Source organism: Oncorhynchus gorbuscha, linkage group LG22, assembly GCF_021184085.1.
Source record: "Oncorhynchus gorbuscha isolate QuinsamMale2020 ecotype Even-year linkage group LG22, OgorEven_v1.0, whole genome shotgun sequence".
Classification (NCBI taxonomy): Eukaryota; Metazoa; Chordata; class Actinopteri; order Salmoniformes; family Salmonidae; genus Oncorhynchus; species Oncorhynchus gorbuscha.
This window is the reverse complement of record NC_060194.1, coordinates 19,536,187-19,549,942: the sequence shown is the minus strand read 5'-3', so window position 1 is coordinate 19,549,942 and position 13,756 is coordinate 19,536,187. Positions and strand designations below refer to the sequence as shown.

General features: G+C 45.2%; 1 protein-coding gene across 6 annotated transcripts in view; it reads left to right on the top strand.

Moving 5' to 3' along the window:
• The window catches only part of LOC124009370 (ras GTPase-activating protein nGAP-like), a 98,497-nt gene that overhangs the window by 80,332 nt on the left and 4,409 nt on the right, over positions 1-13,756 (top strand). For 4 of the 6 annotated variants that reach the window (XM_046321141.1, XM_046321137.1, XM_046321143.1 and 1 more), the window contains 12 exons: positions 1,013-1,166; positions 1,472-1,570; positions 2,041-2,595; positions 2,782-2,926; positions 3,132-3,276; positions 3,771-4,007; positions 4,225-4,426; positions 5,773-5,972; positions 6,566-7,580; positions 7,731-7,865; positions 8,125-8,327; positions 9,418-9,505. In XM_046321141.1, coding sequence (XP_046177097.1) covers positions 1,013-1,166; positions 1,472-1,570; positions 2,041-2,595; positions 2,782-2,926; positions 3,132-3,276; positions 3,771-4,007; positions 4,225-4,426; positions 5,773-5,972; positions 6,566-7,580; positions 7,731-7,865; positions 8,125-8,327; positions 9,418-9,505 — 3,178 coding nt within the window. Of the gene's footprint in view, positions 1-1,012; positions 1,167-1,471; positions 1,571-2,040; positions 2,596-2,781; positions 2,927-3,131; positions 3,277-3,770; positions 4,008-4,224; positions 4,427-5,772; positions 5,973-6,565; positions 7,581-7,730; positions 7,866-8,124; positions 8,328-9,417; positions 9,506-10,108; positions 10,140-13,756 lie in introns of all 6 variants that reach the window. The other 2 variants (XM_046321139.1, XM_046321138.1) reach the window with 2 other exon arrangements.

Genomic DNA, 13,756 nt, shown 5'->3' with positions numbered 1-13,756 from the left:
CACTTTTCAGCATTTCATTGGGGGTAGAATGAAGAGTTGTGATTGTATGGTAGAGGCAGTAGAATCAAGGACAGCGAACTAGAACCGAGAAGAGAAGAGAAGCGTCCCAAAGGGAATGTATTGAGCAACAGGGAGAGATGCTCTGGGGATATTCCTTCAAGTGCCTGTTTAGATGTTTTTCGTAGGTATTACTACTTCCTGAAATGTCAGAGTGAGTGGTTAGATGCTGGAATAGTACGGAAAAAGCTTGAATTCCTTACAGAAAGACAACAGCTGGTTGTGTTGTGTTTTGGGATCACATGTAGGCGACAGCATCGATTCTCTAATGGTGGGTCGGGAGGTTTTGAGTGGTTCGCAGGTGTCCCAAAAAATTAGAATCTCCAATCTGAACTTGAATGACTTAAACCTGGTAGGAAGTGTGGAGACATTATAATGAACCTACATTTTTTTTTACAATGATCTCTGAACAACTTTTCATTAATCACAGTATTTTCAATATACTGCTATTAGCAGTGCTATTTTAGTTGATTTATTAACTGAGTTTATTAACATTCTTCATCAAGAATATGGGCAACATTTTATTATTGACAATGAAAGAGGTGGGAATTTTGTTCCCTTGTCTAATAATTGTAACCTTATTTACTATCAATATAGCATTAAAAATAGTTTCCCAGATTGTATTTTTGCAATTATTTTTCATGGTGCAAATATTTGGTCATGACTGAGACAACCTGGTTCAATTTGGTTACAGAGGCAAAACCAGTTGAGAACCACTGGGCTACAGTATATTACTTTTTCATTATCCTCCAACTTTCTGTGTTGTGTTAGTGGCCATTTCCTTTCTGTGGTATACCTAGTGAATAATACAACTAGTCAGTGGAGGAGCCCAAGGTCTTTTGACTCATTTTAGGATTTAGAGCCTTGGAGCAGGTTACTCTGCCATGCTTTGAATGCTCTGAATGAAGAAGTTATGTTGTAAACTGTAACCAACTGCCATGATTTTATCTTTCAGGTCCCGAGGGCTTCCTAAGTTAAAGGAGTCGTGTTCTCACGAGTCCCTGCTCAGCCCGGGCAGTGCAGTAGAAGCCCTAGATCTGGGAATGGAGGAAGATGTCTATGTCAAACCTCTCCACAGTAGCATATTGGGACAGGAGTTCTGCTTCGAGGTAAGTCTAAACATTAGTTAGTCCTGTTCGACTGCTTTGAAGATGTACTTTGATAAAACTTTAAGCTTTTAGCAAGTAATGGAAGATCACAATCCCGATGATGCATAGCGAAAAGAGCACACTGACAAATTGCAAATGTTTATATTACTTGGATCATTTAGCTTACTGGTTTAACAAGGCTATATTTTTACATTTCGTTCCAGAACAATTTTACTGTATGCTCTTTGTCTTTTGATAAAATCACAGGTGATATAATGCATAGAAGACCTTGTTTGTTATGCTCCTCATGCTTCTGTCTTCCCCAGGTGACCTACTCAGGAGGAAGTAAGTGTTTCAGCTGCTCCTCAGCCTCAGAGAGAGACAAATGGATGGAGAACCTGAGGAGGACGGTCCAGCCAAACAAGGTGAGACCAGAGACATAGGTTTGCATCCCAAATCGCACCATATTCCCTTCAAAAGTAGTGTACTATGTAGGAAATAGGGTGCCAATTGGGGCATGGACATATTGATGCCCTTTACATTGTCCTAATGCTCGTTAATGCTACAATGTCCTCCTTAACTTCACTTCTTGTTCTTTTCAACTTCATCTTCTTAACATTGTCAGTTTAGTGTCACTGTTCCCCCCCATTGGGGCGGCAGGTAGCCTAGTGGTTAGAGTGTTGGGCCAGAAAGCGAAAGGTTGCTGGATCGAATCCCCGAGCTGACTAGGTAAAAAATCTGTCATTCTGCACCTGAACAATGCAGTTAACCCACTGCTCCCCGGTAGGCCACCATTGTAAAATAAGAATTTGTTCTTAACTGACTTGCCTAGTTAAATAAAGGTTAAAGAAAAAGACAAATGTTTTGATTCCGTACTCATTTGATGTCTTCCCAGGATAACTGCAGACGAACTGAGAATGTCCTCCGGCTATGGATCATCGAAGCCAAGGACCTGCCTCCCAAGAAGAAGTACTTCTGTGAACTGTGCCTGGATGATATTCTATACGCCCGCACCACCAGCAAAACCCGGGCCGACTGCCTGTTCTGGGGGGAACACTTTGAGTTCTACAGCCTGCCTTCTGTCCGTAGCATCACCGTGCACATCTACAAGGACGTGGACAAGAAGAAGAAGAAGGACAAGAACAACTACGTGGGCCTGGTCAACATCCCCATCGGCGGGGTGACAGGGAGGCAGTTTGTGGAGAAGTGGTACCCAGTCAGCACCCCCACCACCAACAAGGGTAAAGGAGGAGGGCCATCGATCCGAATCAAGTCCCGCTTCCAGACCATCTCTATCCTGCCCATGGAGCAGTATAAGGAGTTTGCAGAGTTCATCACTAACAACTACACCATGCTGTGTTCTGTTCTGGAGCCGGTGATCAGTGTGAAGAACAAGGAGGAGATGGCCTGTGCCCTGGTTCACATCCTACAGAGCACCGGACGGGCCAAAGTAATACATACACTTTAGCAACTCCACCTCTGCTCTGTACGACTACTTCATCTTTTTCATAACATTGTCTGTCACTGTGCCTCCCTCCCTACACTGACCATAACTTCCATCTATTTGCCCATATTAGTACATTAAGTACCGTACTGCATTTCTCAGTAACTCAAAGTTCCCTCTCCTCCTCCCCAGGACTTCCTGACAGATCTAGTGATGTCTGAGGTGGACCGCTGTGCAGACCACGACGTCTTGATCTTCAGAGAGAACACTCTGGCCACCAAGGCCATAGAGGAGTACCTCAAACTGGTGGGACAGAAGTACCTGCATGATGCGCTAGGTGAGAGGGCAGGGTTTATTATAGAAGACATCGGACATGATGATATAAATGTTCCTATGTTCCACTTTAAATTCAGTGAATGCTCTTGATGTATGGCATTTTATTGATTGCTGAATTGGCAGGTTTTCAAACTATTCCATGGGTTTTTGGCAATGCCGTGTTACTGTTCTTCAACCCCGTCTGTGTTTTCTCCTGGGTACTGTAGGAGAGTTCATCAAAGCGTTGTATGAGTCAGATGAGAACTGTGAGGTGGACCCGGGGAAGTGCTCCAGTAGTGAACTCCCTGAGCACCAGAGCAACCTGAAGATGTGCTGCGAGCTGGCCTTCTGCAAGATCATCAACTCCTACTGGTGAGATCAGCCCCTCAGCACTGTGAAGCCTAAAGCCACATAGCCTGCTTCTTAAGGTCAATGACACTGAGCCACATAGCCAGAGGGCCTTGACTTGCCTCCACTTAAGGCAAGCCCCAGCGCCTTGTAAATGGGTAGCTATGACATTATGTGAATAGAGAAGAATATCTGCAGCACTGCGGAACTTGAAACACAGATTTGGGGTACTTGTTTAGTCTTGTTGTTTTGAAAGAGATAGAGATGGATGGTACAGCTTGGCTTGGCTTCAATTTAGTGATGATGTAAAGTGCATGCTGCCACCTGGTGGTAATATGTGGTGGTGCATGTGCATTTTGTCTGATACACACCACGGTCGTCACACTCGGGAAACCAGCATCTTAACCAAGAGGACATTCCCTCTTGGGCCGAGTGTTACACTAGCAGGCAGGGCTACCGCATGAGCTTATGATTCCCAATAATCTCCACTACTCTGACTCTTCCCTCTGCCTCCCTAGTGTGTTCCCGCGGGAGCTAAAGGAGGTGTTTGCAGCGTGGAAGCAGCAGTGTCTGACCCGAGGGAACCAGGACATTAGCAAGCGCCTCATCAGCGCCTCCTTGTTCCTCCGCTTCCTCTGTCCCGCCATCATGTCCCCCTCGCTCTTCAGCCTCATGCAGGAGTACCCCGACGACCGCACTTCCCGTACCCTCACCCTCATCGCCAAGGTCATTCAGAACCTGGCCAACTTCGCAAAGTAGGTTCAGCCTGTTGCTGGTGGTATGGTAGATCACGGCTACGTGTGTAAACGGCACCCTATAGTACATTACTTTTGACCAGGCCCTGGTTCTATATAGGGAATAAGGTAGCATTTTGTTTAGAATTCCACCTTTGCAAATTGACAAGACAATCAAAGCATGTCGCCCTAAGTAGAAAGTGCATCATATGAACGCTTGTTATTGTCCGTGTCCAAGGTTTGGCAACAAAGAGGAGTACATGGCATTCATGAACGACTTCCTGGAGCATGAATGGGCAGGTATGATGCGTTTCCTCACGGAGATCTCCAACCCAGAGACCATCTCCAACACGCCAGGATTCGAAGGTTACATCGACCTCGGCCGAGAGCTGTCTGTCCTCCACTCGCTCCTGTGGGACGTGGTGTCCCAGTTGGACAAGGTAAGGAAAACCTTGGAGTGGGAAGCAATGATACCTCTGTTAACAGATGTTGTAAAAACATCATTTGCATCCCAAATGGCACCCTGTTCCCTTTATTGTGAACTACTTTTGAGCAGGGCCCATAAGGCATTACATAGGGAATGTAGTGCAATTTGGGATACATACATATCTTTTGTAAGCCCAAAGATGAAATGGAAAGCACTGTACTTTAATGAGATGCCAAGGCTCCTAATTGTGGCCCTTGGTAGGTTTCTGTTGAGTTAAGAGGCTCTGCTGCAAATGATAACTTGCAGTGGTGTGTAGTGGATTTGCGTCTGCCCAAAATGATTGTGTGTTATCCTGACAAAGAACTTTCTTTCCCTAATCTGTTTGACTACTACGTTTGCAGGCTTGGAGGGGATTTTTTTTTTTTACAGCTGCTATGAATCTAAATGCACAAATGTATGATTCTGAATAATGCTGAGTGTAATCATGTTTTTCTGGATGAAATGTGGGTGGATGGGTCTAATACGATCACTGTGACATAATCCTGTGCAATGGTCTAATAATATTAAGTGGCGTTAGGACAAGTCTGTCTAATCAGCTTACACCACATTGACTTACATCTCAAACCTGCCGTGCCGTAGCTAAAGGGTTAGTTAATGACTTTATGAGAAGAGGGAAACTTCATTATTACTGTCCAGGATGGTTTTACCCAACATTTCTTTCTCTAGGATGTTCCTTAATGTCTGTTGAGTCTAGAAGTCTATATTAAAGGTGTTGAAGCAGGATAACATCACCCACTCGTTCACTGTTCTCACCACTCCCCCTAACCTTAATCCCGCAAGGCTCCTGCGCTGTACATCAGTTTATTTTAATGCATGTTTATTCTACTGCGTTATTTACACCCCTCTGCACAAAGGTTCCGTGAACCCTAGTTGTTTTACAACATCCATTTAAATCCTTCCTGCATCTTACCTCACAACCTTATGTATTAGTTTGCCCTTGATGCATGTTTGCTGTGTTTGGAATGTCTGTTATTAGTGGCATGTGTTTACATTTTTTACCCCAAACTTATTCATTTCCTTATGTTTTTTCCTCTTATGTATCTACTTTCTTTCCTTTTGCCTCTACGCCCACCCCTTCCCTCTCCCCTTTTTCCACTCCACCCGACACACACACTTGGTGTCTTCATGGTTACGCTGTCCCGCCAATACCAATGCATTATGGTGCCTCTCATTGCCAACCAACCAACAAATCCAACCCATCAATCCTCCGCCCTCCAAACCTTCTGCCATCCTCATTCCACAATGCTGGGTGACGTGGCCTGGTGCTGCTGCCTCTTGTCTTGGTAACATGCAACCCAGGGTGAAAATTCCTTCCTGCAGGCGACCGTAGCCAAGCTGGGCCCCCTGCCCCGCATCCTGGGGGACATAGCCCGCTCTCTGTCTAGCCCCACACCCATCCAGCAGCAGCTCCGACGCTTCCAGGACTACAGCTCCTCACACAACATCAGCGGCAGCGTCTCCTCAGGCCTGCAGAGGATATTCGAAGATCCGGCCGACAGGTAGTGCTTCAAATTGGTCACAACTGCAGCAATGGTATTGCCAATCACCACCCAGCCAGCCATGGCCTAATTCTGTGGTGTAGTTATTTTCAAAGGCTGTTTCATCTGGTGATTTTGTGTCAGTTATCCTGGAGGTTGAAAGCTGTTGGTGTGCACATGCATTTTATATAGATGGGTTGTTTCATGGTGTATTGACTTGGGAGATGACTCGCTGCTAGGATCTTTCTAAATAAAGCTGCAGCTAGAGGCTTCCTATTTTTAGCAGCTATAGAGGTAATGAGGGAATCCGAGATGGAGGGTTTTCCGGCTTTAATGTGAATCAGCGTAAACATTGTTGCGAAAGGAACATTTGAGTTAAACTTGAAAAGACGGTAGCTTACATTTCATGTAGTGAGTCCCAAATAGAACCCTATTTCCTAGTCATTTATAGTACACTAATTTTTACCAGACCCCTATGGGCCCTGTTCAAAAGTAGTGCGCTACATATGGAATAGGATGCCATTTGGGATGTACCCATGTTCATGGTCTGGTCCTAGCTTTGGTTTCGGAACTCTCTGTTAATGTGTTGTGTGTTTACTGTCCACGTCTTGCAGTGAGGTTGACAGAATCAAGTCCCCAGTCCAAGAGCATGTTACGAACGGCCTTCACCGGGGGAAGCACCCTCTCCTGGGCCAGCAGCCGTCCGGCCATAGCATGAGCTTCTCAGACAAGGAGGAGAGAGAGAACCTCCTGCCCAACGGACGCAGCATCTCCCTGGTGGACCTTCAGGACACTCGCATGGTCCAGAGTGGCAAGGGACCCCTCCCCCTCCACGATGCTCCCCCCAAGCTGAGCAGGGTGGGCTCCCAGCTCTCTATCGGACACCCCCACCAGGCTACCACCTCACAGTCACACCAAGCCCTCCACCAGAAGACCTTGTTACAGGACAACCTCCCCCAGAGTGCACCACAGGTGCGTCGGCCCCTGCACCCTTCCCTCAGCCAGCAGAGGAGCCTCCAGCCCCTGTCTTTCCAGAACCCTGTCTATCACCTTAGCAACCAGATACAACAACAACACACATCAGTACACTCCACAACACACTCGGTCCACTCCCACTCGGTGCACTCCCTGCAGCCGGACTCCAGCTCTGAGAACCTGAGCACTGATAGCTCCCGCAGCCACAGCAACTCGGAGGTTGAGTTTGGAGGCGGGAGCCAAGGGGGGAAAGGGGGCAGGGTCCCGTCCAATAGCAGCCTGGAGGAGTTCAGCCGGCGGAGCACGCAGAGCGAAGACTGCTCCACGCCGCGCCGCCACAACCTGCCAGACCACCACAGAGGAGCCCACGCTGTAGCAGTGCCCAGGCAAAGCAGCACGGCCCACATCGTGAGGGTGGAGCAGCAGAGCCGCAGTGGGGGAAGTGGTGGGGCCCGGACGCCCCGCTCCCTGCCCCGCTCCCTGCCCCACAGCGCCTCTCTGCGCAGCAGCAGCTCCATCAACACAGAGCCCATGCCTATCCCCATCCAGGCCCAGCCAGGCACAGGAGGCCGCTCACACCAACAGTCCACCTGCTCCATGGAGAGCCCTGTGCCCCCCGTCAGGAGCGTTGCCAAGCAGCAGACGCCACCGCAGGTACTGGTCTGGCATACAGAACTACACTTAGATTCACACACATTCCGCTCCGACACCCCTATATAATATCTGTTATTATCAAGAAATAAAGTGTGGCCAAAGGCACTCGGGGTAGATTTGATTGACATACATGTATCTGTGGTGGTGCAGGTGGCGTCGCCGGTAGAGCCAGTCACCATGTCACCGGTAGAGAGGACAGCAGCGTGGGTACTGAATAACGGCCAGTTCGAGGACGAGGCGGCCCCAGCAGATCAGAGCAGGGAGGACAGCAGGCACGCCAAGAAGGTAAAGACATAGCCAGAGTTACAGTCAATTAAGGTTTGATGGCCAAAATATTTCCAAGTTAAATGACTGACTTCTTCCTAATCATCCAAGTCAACACATCAGCCTGCTAAGCCAGTGTAGGCAGACAGAGATAGTCTTAGTCATGACTAACACGATCATCCCCTCCCACTCACTTTCCCTCTCTCTCACTTTCCCTCTGTCTGTCTGCCTCGCTTTCTCTTTCCCTCTATCTCTGTTTTTCTCGCCTCTCTCCCGCCAGTATGAACAGGAGATCTCCAAGCTAAAGGAGCGCCTGCGGGTGTCTAGTCGGTGTCTGGAGGAGTATGAGAGACGTCTGCTGGCCCAGGAGCAGCAGATGCAGAAACTGCTGATGGAGTACAAGGCCCGACTGGAGGACAGCGAGGAGAGGCTGCGCCGGCAGCAGGAGGAGAAGGACAACCAGATGAAGAGCATCATCTGCAGGTAGGCATTACTAGGCACCCTCTGGATAATTTTGCTTAAAACAAGCCCACACTCCAGTCGGAATTCCTTTGAATGAATGAATGAATGAATGAATGAATGAATGAATGAATGAATGAATGAATGAATGAATGAATGAATGAATGGAAGCAAAATCACAGATTGACTGCTTAATGGCGTGCCTATAGTGTCTTGTATAGTTGTCCCAAATGGCACCATATTCCCTATATACAGTGCATTCGGAAAGTATTCAGACCCCTTGACTTTTTCCACATTTTGTTACAGCCTTATTCTGTAAAATTGATAAAATGATTTTCTTCCTCATCAATCTGCACACAATACCCCATAATGACAAAGCAAAAACAGGTTTTTAGAAATACCTTATTTACATAGATAGGTATTCAGACCCTTTGCTATGAGACTCGAAATTGAGCTCAGGTGCATCCTGTTTCCATTGATCATCCTTGATGTTTCTACAACTTGATTGGAGTCCACTTGTGGTAAATTTGGAAAGGCACACACCTGTCCATATAAGGTCCCACAGTTGACAGTGCATGTCAGCAAAAACCAAGCCATGAGGTTGAAGGAATTGTCCGTATAGCTCCGAGACAGAATAGTGTCGAGGCACAGATCTGGGGAAGGGTACCAAAATATCTCTGCAGCATTGAAGGTCCCCAAGAACACAGTGGCCGCCATCATTCTTAAAAGGTTTGGAACCACCAAGACCGCCATCATTCTTAAAAGGTTTGGCACCAACAAGACTCTTCCGAGATCTGGCCACCCGGCCAAACTGCACAATCGGGGGAGAAGGGCCTTGGTTATTGATATATTTGCAAATATTTCTAAAAACCTGGTTTTGCTCTGCCATTATGGGTTATTGTGTGTAGATTGAGGAGGGGGGAAAACAACCTAATCCATTGTAGAATAAGGCTGTAACGTAACAAAATGTGGAAAAGGGGAAGGGGACTGAATACTTTCCAAATGCATTGTATAGTGCACTACTTTTGATCAGGGTCTACCATTTGAGGTGCAGCCGATGACCTCCCCGTTTGGTTTGTATGCGTCTGAGATGGCAATGCTCTGTCACTCACAGGTTAATTGCTGTAGAGGAGGAGCTGAAGAGAGACCATGCAGAGATGCAGGCTGTCATAGATGCCAAGCAGAAGATCATTGATGCACAGGTATAGTAACAGAAAACGCTACACATATTTTGTCTGTACTCTGTGTAGGGCTTGAATAAATCCAATACTCAAACCATCCCCTTATGAATGAATCTTCTACTCTCCATGGAAACCGATTAATTCAGTCTTACATTTGGGGTTGCTTACCATTCATTGTTTTATATCCTTGACAGCTTTTCAGAGCAATCTGGAAATGCCATAGATAGTGTCAATAGAGGCACATTTTTGGGCTTTTAGCAGGGCCTGTTTATCAGCTCGTTGCCTCTGAACACTCTTTGAGAAGTCATACTTTACGTCAACAGATCTTCAATACCAAGCAGGGAAAGGGGAGAAGAAAATAAGATGAATGTTAACTATTATTGCACCATCAAAATACATATTTGAAATGCTTTGACTTTTAAAAAATGTCTACTTTCTTTACAATGTTATCTTTTGGTCAGGGGAGATGAAATGTAAAAGTATAGACTTGACATGTAGTTAATTCTCTAATCCCATCCAAACAACACTTTTTAAGCTTTGGAGGGGGGTGGAGTTCTTGTACTCTGATTTGGAGCAGAGAACCTGTTGACGTGCTCACTATCACTATGTTCCACTGAGTTCCAGGTCAATAAAGCAACAGAGGTAATCCAAGCAGGCAAGTAAACCAGTCGGACCTCAGGTTTTGGAAAATGCCGGCAAGCCTTGTATGAGCGCAACCACACTTGACACCCATTCCTACCCTCCCTGACCAAAAAAGTCCTTATTTGTGTGCAGACTAGAGGTTGTTTTGTTTGGCATTGCTTTTGGATTTCCCCATCAGTCACAATATAAATATAAGACATAATCTAATACATTTTCATTACTTTTGCAGTTTGAGTACGCCCCTGCTGCTACACTTAATGTTTCTCCAAGTCCGCTGTCAATATCATCTCAGACACAAAGTGGCACTCATAGCTAATAATCAACAATATTATAGTATGGGAATGTCTGTCACGAGATGGAATTAGGTCTGTAAATATTAAGCAGCTACATTGATGTGTTCACCATTTCTGTTTATCCAGGAATGTGTGTTGTGAGTTGCGCTCTTAGCAGATGATAGCTTTGGCTGCTTTTCACCCTGCCTTCCTAATTGAGCTACTGTCACTCCCAAAACCCATTTCCCTTTTCCCCCCCTCTCACTCAGTTCTGCAGGAACAGTGCCATGACCTGGCTAGATGAGGTTGCCCATGGCTGGTGACACAACTTTATTTTGTTGCTGATTTCAAGGAGAGCAAACTGAATCCGTTTTCCTCCATCTAGGATGGCATCACAGTGGTGGTCATTGGGGGGGAACAATCGAATACATAGTGTAGAGGATACTTCAGTCCAAGGGTTAGGCATAGAATTGGGATTTCGGTAAAACAATGAAATGATAGTTGAATACAACTAATGTGTTTACACAATATAAATGTACAATTGATTTCAGTTGAAAGCCATGCCACTGTTGACATGTAGGCTCTGTGAATGGTATACGAATGGATAGATACAGGACTAGTCTAAAGTTTGGACTCCTACTCATTCAAGGGTTTTTATTTATTGTTACTATTTTCTACATTGTAGAATAATAGTAAAGACATGACAACTATGAAATAACACACATGGAATCATGAAGTAACCAAAATTGTTACACAAATCAAAATATATTTTAGGTTGTTCAAAATAGCCATCCTTTGCATTGATGACAGCTTTGCACACTGTTAGCATTCTCTCAACCAGATTCATGAGGAATGCTTTTCCAACAGTCTTGAAGGAGTTCCCACATACAGTGGCAAGACAAAGTATGTGAATCCTTTGGAATTACCTGGATTTCTGCATAAATTGGTCATCAAATTTGATCTGATCTTCATCTAAGTCACAACAATAGGCAAACATTGTCTGCTTAAACTAATAACACAAATTATTGTATTTTTCTAGTCTATATTGAATACATCATTTAAACATTCACAGTGTAGGTTGGAAAATATGTGAACCCCTAGGCTAATGACTTCTCCAAAAGCTCATTGGAGTCAGGAGTCAGCTAACCAGGAGTACAATCATTGAGACGAGATTGGAGATGTTGGTTAGAGCTGCCCTGCCCTATAAAAAACACTCACAAAATTTGTGTTTGCTATTCACAAGAAGCATTGCCTGATGTGAACCATGCCTTGAACAAAAGAGATCTCAGAAGACCCAAGATAAAGAATTGTTGACTTGCAATAAAGCTGGAAAGGGTCAGAAAGTATCTCTAAAAGCCTTGATGTTCATCAGTCCACATTAAGACAAATTGTCTATAAATGGAGAAAGTTCAGCACTGTTGCTACTCTCCCTAGGAGTGGCCGTCCTGCAAAGATGACTGCAAGAGCACAGCGCAGAATGTTCAGTGAGGTTAAGACGAATCCTAGAATGTCAGCTAAAGACTTACAGAAATCTCTGGAACATGCTAACATCTCTGTTGACGAGTCTACGATACGTAAAACACTAAACAAGAATGGTGTTCGTGGGAGGACACCATGGAAGAATCCACTGCAGTCCAAAAAAAACATTACTGCACGTCTGAAGTTTGCAAAAGTGCACCTGGATGTTCCACAGCGCTACTGGCAAAATATTCTGTGGACCGATGAAACTACAGTTGAGTTGTTTGGAAGGAACACACAATATGTGTGGAGAAAAAAAGGCACAGCACACCAACATCTAAACCTCATCCCAAATGTAAAGTATGGTGGAAGGAGCATCATGGTTTGGGGCTGCTTTGCTGCCTCAGGGTCTGGACAGCTTGCCATCATCAACGGAAAAATGCCTTCTGGAGTGGCCCAATCAGAGTCCTGACTTCAACCCGATTGAGATGCTGTGGCATGACCTCGAGCAGTTTACACCAGACATACCAAAATATTGCTAAACTGAAACAGTTGTGTAAAGAGGAATAGTCCAAAATTGCAGGTCTGATCCGCAATTACAGAAAACATTTGGTTGAGGTTATTGCTGCCAAAGGAGGGTCAACCAGTTATTAAATCCAAGGGTTTACATACTTTTTCCACCCTGCATTGAGAATGTTTATATGGTGTGTTCAATAAAGACATGAAAATGTATAACTGTTTTGTGTGTTATTAGTTTAGGCAGACTGTGTTTGTCTACTGTTGTGACCTAGATGAAGATCAGATCAAATTGTATTACCAATTTATGCAGAAATCCAGGTATTTCCAAAGGGTTCACATACTTTGTTGTGAACCCGCTGTATGCTGAGCACTGGTTGGCTGCTTTTCCTTCACTCTGCAGTCCAACTCATTCCAATATATCTCAATTGGGTTGAGGTCGAGTGATTGTGGAGGCCAGGTCATCTGATGCAGCGCTTCATCACACTCGTTCTTGGTCAAATAGCCCTTACACAGCCTAGAGGCGTGTTGGATCATTGTCCTGTTGAAAAACAAATGATAGTCCCACTAAGTGCAAACCAGATGGGATGGCATATAGCTGCAGAATGCTGTGGTAGCCATGCTGGTTACGTGTGCCTTGAATTCTAAGTAAATCACTGACAGTGTCACCAGAAAAGCACCCCCCTCCATGCTTCACGGTGGGAACCACACATGCAGAGTAGAGGTCGACCGATTCTGATTTTTCAATGCCGATACCGATTATGGGAGGACCAAAAAGGCCAATACCGATTAATCGGCCAATTTTTTTATTTGTTTATTTGTAATAATGACAATTACAACAATACTGAATGAACACTTATTTTAACTTAATATAATACATCAATAAAATCAATTTAGCCTCAAATAAATAAGTTCCTTGCTCAGAACATATGAAAGCTGGTGGTTCCTTTTAACATGAGTCTTCAATATTCCCAGGTAAGAAGTTTTAGGTTGTAGTTATTATAGGGTTTATAGGACTATTTCCCTCTATACCATTTGTATTTCATTAACCTTTGACTATTGGATGGTCTTATAGGCACTTTAGTATTGCCAGTGTAATAGTATAGCTTCCGTCCCTCTCCTCGCGCCTTCCTGGGCTCGAACCAGGAACACAACGACAACAGCCACCATCGAAGCAGCGTTACCCATGCAGAGCAAGGGGAACAACTACTAGAAGGCTCAGAGCGAGTGACGTTTGAAACGCTATTAGCGCCCGCTAACTAGCTAGCCATTTCACTTCAGTTACACCAGCCTCATCTCGGGAGTTGATAGGCTTGAAGTCATAAACAGCGCAATGCTTGACGCACAATGAAGAGCTGCTTGCAAATGGCCGAACGTGCTGTTT